The following is a 6,483-nucleotide window of genomic DNA, read 5'->3' as shown; positions in this document are numbered from 1 at the left end:
CGGTAAGCCAATTATAGCCATGTTTACGATTAGGCGAAGAGAAAATATACAAATATTAACTTACTTTGTCTTCCATATATGACTACTTTTTCGAAGCATGATTCCATCTTGAAACAATAAGTACATATTTTATCACATATAGTTTGGTAAGAGGTAAGAATGAATAGAATAAAAATAATTATCTTGACAACTCATATTGTGTTGGTGATTTGTGAAAACAATGAAAATTGGGGAAAACATAGACATACCCCTTCAAAATAATAGTTGGAGACTAATAAACTGTTTTTTTTTTCATAAGTAATGATATTTATAAGATATTAATCCTAAGTAACACAGGAAGTAATATAACTTAATATAGTAAAATATTATCCATATTCTATATAGTATTGACATGCTTGAATTTATATGTAAGTTCTATTGGGACCGCTTAGATTTGTATGGTTTTCATGACAATAGGAAACAATATTGATATAATACCAGTTCTATAATTAAATTGCTTTTCTTAAAACATATACTTGACATTTTTATATGAAAAAATCATGAAGTTGCAGCTTCAAATATATTTTATTTGTATATTCTAGAGAAATGCAATATATTTGAAGCTATTTTTCATGCCAAATCCCTAGCAACGAGATAAATCTAGAAGCCTTAGTGTAAACTTAAAGTTACAAAAAGTAGATAGTTCAACTGCACACTCTTAGGATGCCATGCTATATTATGACGGGTGTAATAATGAACAAAAGGTAAGAAATCTAAATGCAGCTCAAATATATATTTATTGGACTTCATATAGTAGTGTGATTTAGATGAGAATATAATAGTTTGAATAGTAACAATAATTTTTTTGAACCTTTAATAACAATAAATATTGTGAGGAAGTGGCGTCCGAGCGGGCCACTAAGGTAATATCAATGAACTTCAATTTTATTTTTAACTGTGCACTAATGTAACAACACACAAAATGTACATGCTAGATCGCGATATGATTTAATGCTATAAATATATATAATATCACCGTGTACAAAACCTCATGTATAGTTAATGATATGGTATTTTTGCCCAATTGGTAAAGTAAAATTTGACCTAGAAACTAAAGATTATAAAGATGTTTTGCCCATGTAACATAATATTTCTGGCAAATTATAAAAAATATTCTGCATAACAATTTTAGATGTTGCTCTCGCAGGTACGAGGCCATTATGCTAGTTTTTCATATAGTGAAATCGGTTTCACGTACCAAAACTGATTATCTGGTATACATGCAATTTTAGAGGATTTAATTACAGGAGATTCTCTAACACAGAAACCGTAGAGTTCCGTGTGAAAGTTATCAGATAAGAAACACGGGAATCTGAATTCTGGCTGGGGTAGCCGCGCGCCGCTGATATGCGTCGACGAACTGCTGCCGCTTAATTAGCTCCTTGAAGTTCGGCTTACCCACCACTACCGCCGCCTCGTGTCACCGTACGTCGCAGCTGTCCGCCGCCCCGTTGTCCACCGAGTCGTCCTAGCTAAGTAGAGGAATCTTTTCGACGGGATACGACGTACGTAGAGGAAATTGAGATCCTTGGCTTGATACTTGATATATAGCCAATTAGCCATCCATATGCATGTGCGTCGCATTGCCATTCCGCCATCTATAAATACCATTGGTGCTCCTCCCCGAGCTCTCACACACCATCCATCCACAGCTAGCCGCGCACGTACACTGCGATCGACTAGTAGCGTTCCGCTCTGAGAAGCAAAGATGCTGGGCGGTCTCCTCGACGACCTCATGGGGGGTTACAAGAATGCCGAGCTCAAGGGCTCGGTGGTCCTGATGCGCAAGGACGCGCTCGAACTCAACGACTTCGCCGCCAACGCCATGGACAACATCTCCGAGTTCCTCGGTGTCGGTGGCATCACGTGCCAGCTCATCAGCTCCACCGTCGTCGACCAAAGTGAGCAGAGCACTCTCATCATATCTTCTCCCTATGTCATTTGTGCACTCAGCCTCGCATTCGCGTGTCTGTTGCCGTACGTAAGAAATTCTCAGAGAAATAAAATGAAAGCTAACCACAGGACGAAATGAATAGGAAAACATCAGAACAAATAAATCGGCACATTGATGCTTGACATGGACAGAAACGGACACCCTCTTAAGATGAGATAAACGCATGTGTTAAGTACGCACCTACGCTCGAACGTGTGCATGCATGCAGAAAACGGGAACCGCGGAGGCGGGGTGGTCGGAGCCGAGGCGAGCCTGGAGCCGTGGCTCTTCCCCACGATCCTGCCAATGATCACCGCAGGCGAGTCCAAGCTGGGCGTCACGTTCAACTGGTCCGTCAGCAAGCTGGGGGTGCCCGGCGCCATCATCGTCAAGAACTACCTCACCTCCGAGTTCTTCCTCAAGACCATCACCCTCAACAACGTCCCCGGCACCCGCACCGGCACCGTCGTCTTCGTCGCCAACTCGTGGGTGTACCCACAGCCAATGTACGGCGACGACGACCGCGTCTTCTTCGCCAACGACGTGAGTTTCGACTACCATGACATATTCATATTAACAACTAAAGTAAAAATCAACATGGTGACCGACTGACTGATCGAGTCTATTGCGCGTGCAGACGTACCTGCCGCACCAGATGCCGGAGGCGCTCAAGCCGTACCGCGACAACGAGTTCCGCATCCTGAGGGGCGACGAGTATGACGGACCCTACCAGACGCACGACCGAGTCTACCGCTACGACGTCTACAACGATCTCGGCGAATTCAGGCCCATCCTTGGCGGCACCGAGGAACACCCCTACCCACGCCGGGGCCGCACCGGCCGCTCGCTCTCCCAGACCGGTACGTACTAGTTAGGCTTGGGTTTCTTTCCTTCATTTTTAGGTCATGGCTCTATCGTATGCCTGTGTTTTCTCTCAGACTCTAGGTACGAGACCCGGCTGTTGCCCGTGGTTGAACACATCTATGTGCCACGCGACGAGGTGTTCGGCCACCTGAAGATGACAGATTTCTACGGTTACACGATCAAAGCGCTCGTCGATGGCATCATTCCGGCCATCCGCACGTACGTCGACCTCTTCACCGACGAATTCAACTCCTTCCAGGACGTCGTCATGCTCTACGAGGGCGGCATCCAGCTGCCCGACATCCCGGCACTGGACGAGATGCGCAATCTATTCCCGCTCCAGCTCGTCAAGGATCTCATCCCCATGGGCGACGACTACATCCTTAAGCTCACTAAGCCACAAATCATCAAGGGTATAGTACCTAAATATGCATACTCATCACTACACCTCCTTAGCATTTCTTTTGTGTTAACTTAATTGCGTGGGTGCATGCAGGGAATGAGAAAGCATGGATGACCAACGATGAGTTTGCTAGGGAGATGCTTGCCGGTGTTAACCCGATGATGATCAAACGGCTCACCGTGCGTGAAACCATAGACCTGATGTAGAGCATGGATTTCATTTTCACTGAGATTTCAACGTAATACAATGAATTTCAGTGATTTCGGTGGACACCGAAATTATTACCTTTCAGCCAAAATATTTCAGTCATTTCAGTAATACACATGGATCTAAAAAATATTCAAAATATTTTTCAAATTTTTGAATATTTTAATTAATTTTGAGAGAAAATTTCGCTCTTTTGGCCGAAATGAAAACTGAAATCAGTGAAATTCACTGAATTTCAGTGATTTCAGTAGGGGCTGAAATTTTTCCGAAACTGAAAATTGAAACCATGATGTAGATATGCTAGATGGCATTACTTAAAATTATGTCTTATCTAACCGTACGTCCACTGCAGGAGTTTCCTCCCAAAAGTACTCTTGATCCCACCAAATACGGCGACCACACCAGCACCATCACCGAGGCTCACATCGCGAAGAACCTCGAGGGCCTCACAGTGGAGCAGGCGCTCACTAGCAATAGGCTCTACATCCTGGACCACCATGACAACCTGATGCCGTTCCTGATGGACATCAACAACCTGGGAGAAACCTTCGTCTACGCCACAAGGACTCTGCTCTTCCTGCGAGGCGATGGCACACTTGCCCCGGTCGCCATCGAGTTGAGCCTGCCCCTGCTCCAGGGGAGCCTAATCACTGCGAATAGCACAGTGTACACGCCGGAGTCGACCGGCGTCAACGCCTGGATATGGCAGCTCGCCAAGGCCTACGTCCAAGTAAACGACTACGGCTGGCACCAGCTCATCAGCCACTGGCTCAAGACACATGCGGTGATGGAGCCCTTTGTGATCGCGACCAACCGACAGCTGAGCGTGACCCACCCGGTGAACAAGCTCCTGAGGCCGCACTACCGTGACACAATGAACATCAACGCGCGGGCGCGGGAGTCTCTCATCAACACCAATGGGATCGTCGAGATAACAGTGTTCCCCCGCAAGTTTGCCATGGCCATGTCGTCCGTTGTCTACAAGAACTGGAACTTCACCGAGCAGGCTCTCCCCGACGACCTAATCAAGAGGTACGTACATGTAGTAGCTTTGATTGGAGAGACAATCCGATGAATTTCAAGAAGCCAAGATCAACCGCGCGATATCAATGTGTGTGATATGGATGCAGGGGCGTGGCAGTTGAGGACCCATCAAGACCGTACAAGGTGCGGTTGCTAATCGAGGACTACCCGTACGCTGTGGACGGACTGGCCGTGTGGGACGCCATCGAGCAATGGGTCACAGAGTACCTAGCCATCTACTACCCCAACGACGACATGGTCCAGGGCGACCATGAGCTACAGGAGTGGTGGAGGGAGGTGCGCGAGTTCGGGCACGGCGACCTCAAGAACGCGGAGTGGTGGCCTATGATGCAGACGCTATCTGAGCTGGTGAAGGCATGCACCACCATCATCTGGACCGGGTCCGCGCTGCACGCTGCCGTCAACTTTGGGCAGTACCCGTACGCGGGGTACCACCCGAACAAGCCATCAGTGAGCCGCCGCCCGATGCCAGAGAAGGGCACCGAGGAGTACGCGGAGCTGGCACGCAATCCAGAGAAGGTGTTCCTCAGCACCATCACCAACCAGTTCCAGGCTCTCGTCGGCATCTCTCTGCTAGAGATCCTTTCCAAGCACGCCTCCGACGAGGTTTATCTCGGGCAGCATGACACGCCAGGATGGACGTCGGACACCAAAGCACTGGAGGCGTTCAAGCGGTTTGGTGCGAGGCTGGAGGAAATCGAGCGGCAGGTGGTGGCCATGAACGCAAATCCGCAGCTCAAGAACCGCAGCGGCCCGGCCAAGTTCCCCTACATGCTGCTCTACCCCAACACCTCCGACCACAAGGGCAACGCTGAAGGGCTCACGGCCAGGGGCATCCCCAACAGCATCTCCATTTGAGGGGAACAAGCAGGGAGGTCTCTCCACCTGCATGCGTGCACCGGAATGTAGGAGTGGTGCCGTTGCACGCTTGCCATGATGAATAATAATGTGTGTATGACAAGTTCGATCGTCAAGGTACAGCGTTGTGTGAGCAGCCGGGTATCGGCTAATAATGTATTGAGGTGCAAAGTTTCTCTTCCGTTTACGAAATAAAATAATGAAGTTGCCTACGACAGTTTTTTGTGACCTTCAGTTTGGAAATTGGAAAGCGTCTCTACTTGGGTCAACTTCAAGTTTGTCGAATTTTATTTTTCAGTATATAATTACGGCCAGATTCCTTGAAAAATATTGGACTAGATTTATGTTGACTTAAACATTTGCTAATGGTAAATTTTGAACCCCAAAGTGAAACCTCGTTAGAGGGTGGAACCATACATCGTGGGGGAACCAACAGGCAAAAAATGGCACATCATCTGTGCAAGAGCACGTCTTGGAGGCTGACAATCCATGGCGCTTGCCACTAGGATGAGGAACCGCGTTAAACCTTTCCGGAATTCGGATAGTTTGGTAGAAACTTTATGCCAATGATCTACCCACGAATATGCAGCACCTTTTCCCCGCACCATGTGACATAGGCATCCCAAATGGGCCTGCCGAAGATAGTACCCGGGGTTTACTGAAGACCCACTACCCAAAGAATAAGAAGATTCGGGAGCCCAAGATATATTAAGGAAAGTTAGAGTTGTAATAGGAAGTGTTATTTGTAATCTGGCGGGATGAGTTAGAAACCGTCCCGGACTCTGTAACTTGTACAAAACGAAACCCTCGGCTCCGCCTCCTATATAAAGGGGGAGTCGAGGGACGAAGAGATCATCGAATCATTGTTTACAAACCCTAGTTTTCATAATCGTCGAGTACTTTCCGGCTGAAACCTTCGAGATCTACTTGCCCTCTACTTCTAACTAAACCCTAGCCTACAATCCATAGGCATTGACAAGTTAATACCTTGTCAATTGGCGCCGTCTGTGGGAACTAGAGGCGTAAGGATCTGATCTCGATGGCACGTTCAAGATCTTCGACATCATCAACCGCAAGCAACGCAATGGATCGAGGTAAACAGATCGCTGCTGGTCCTGTCGATTTTGTTCCTCAC

At 47.3% G+C, this 6,483-nt stretch overlaps 1 protein-coding gene across 2 annotated transcripts; it reads left to right on the top strand.

Annotated features, from left to right (window-relative positions):
- The first annotated feature begins 1,747 nt into the window (after positions 1 to 1,747).
- On the top strand, positions 1,748 to 5,348 carry LOC124700529 (linoleate 9S-lipoxygenase 2-like). Of its 2 annotated transcripts, XM_047232639.1 has the most exons (7): positions 1,748 to 1,940; positions 2,202 to 2,515; positions 2,610 to 2,832; positions 2,911 to 3,249; positions 3,333 to 3,418; positions 3,799 to 4,478; positions 4,577 to 5,348. In XM_047232639.1, the coding sequence occupies exons 1-7, from the start codon at positions 1,748 to 1,750 to the stop codon at positions 5,346 to 5,348; spliced, it is 2,607 nt and encodes an 868-aa protein (XP_047088595.1). The 2 variants fall into 2 exon arrangements, with proteins under 2 accessions (XP_047088595.1, XP_047088596.1); XM_047232640.1 differs by lacking the exon at positions 1,748 to 1,940 and having other exon boundaries at positions 2,315 to 2,515; positions 2,911 to 3,266; positions 3,341 to 3,418.
- The last annotated feature ends 1,135 nt before the right edge of the window (positions 5,349 to 6,483 follow it).

This window comes from Lolium rigidum, chromosome 3 (genome assembly GCF_022539505.1).
Source record: "Lolium rigidum isolate FL_2022 chromosome 3, APGP_CSIRO_Lrig_0.1, whole genome shotgun sequence".
Lineage (NCBI taxonomy): Eukaryota > Viridiplantae > Streptophyta > Magnoliopsida > Poales > Poaceae > Lolium > Lolium rigidum.
Note: the sequence above shows the minus strand (reverse complement) of the source record. Positions and strands in the feature narration are given on the sequence as shown.

Excerpts from the sequence above, each read along its gene's own strand:
- LOC124700529 (XM_047232639.1), top strand. The coding sequence starts at position 1,748 with ATGCTGGGCGGTCTCCTCGACGACCTCATGGGGGGTTACAAGAATGCC. Across the intron at positions 2,516-2,609 it reads GCGTCTTCTTCGCCAACGAC|ACGTACCTGCCGCACCAGAT; the intron begins GTGAGTTTCGAC and ends TTGCGCGTGCAG. Across the intron at positions 3,250-3,332 it reads TAAGCCACAAATCATCAAGG|GGAATGAGAAAGCATGGATG; the intron begins GTATAGTACCTA and ends GGGTGCATGCAG.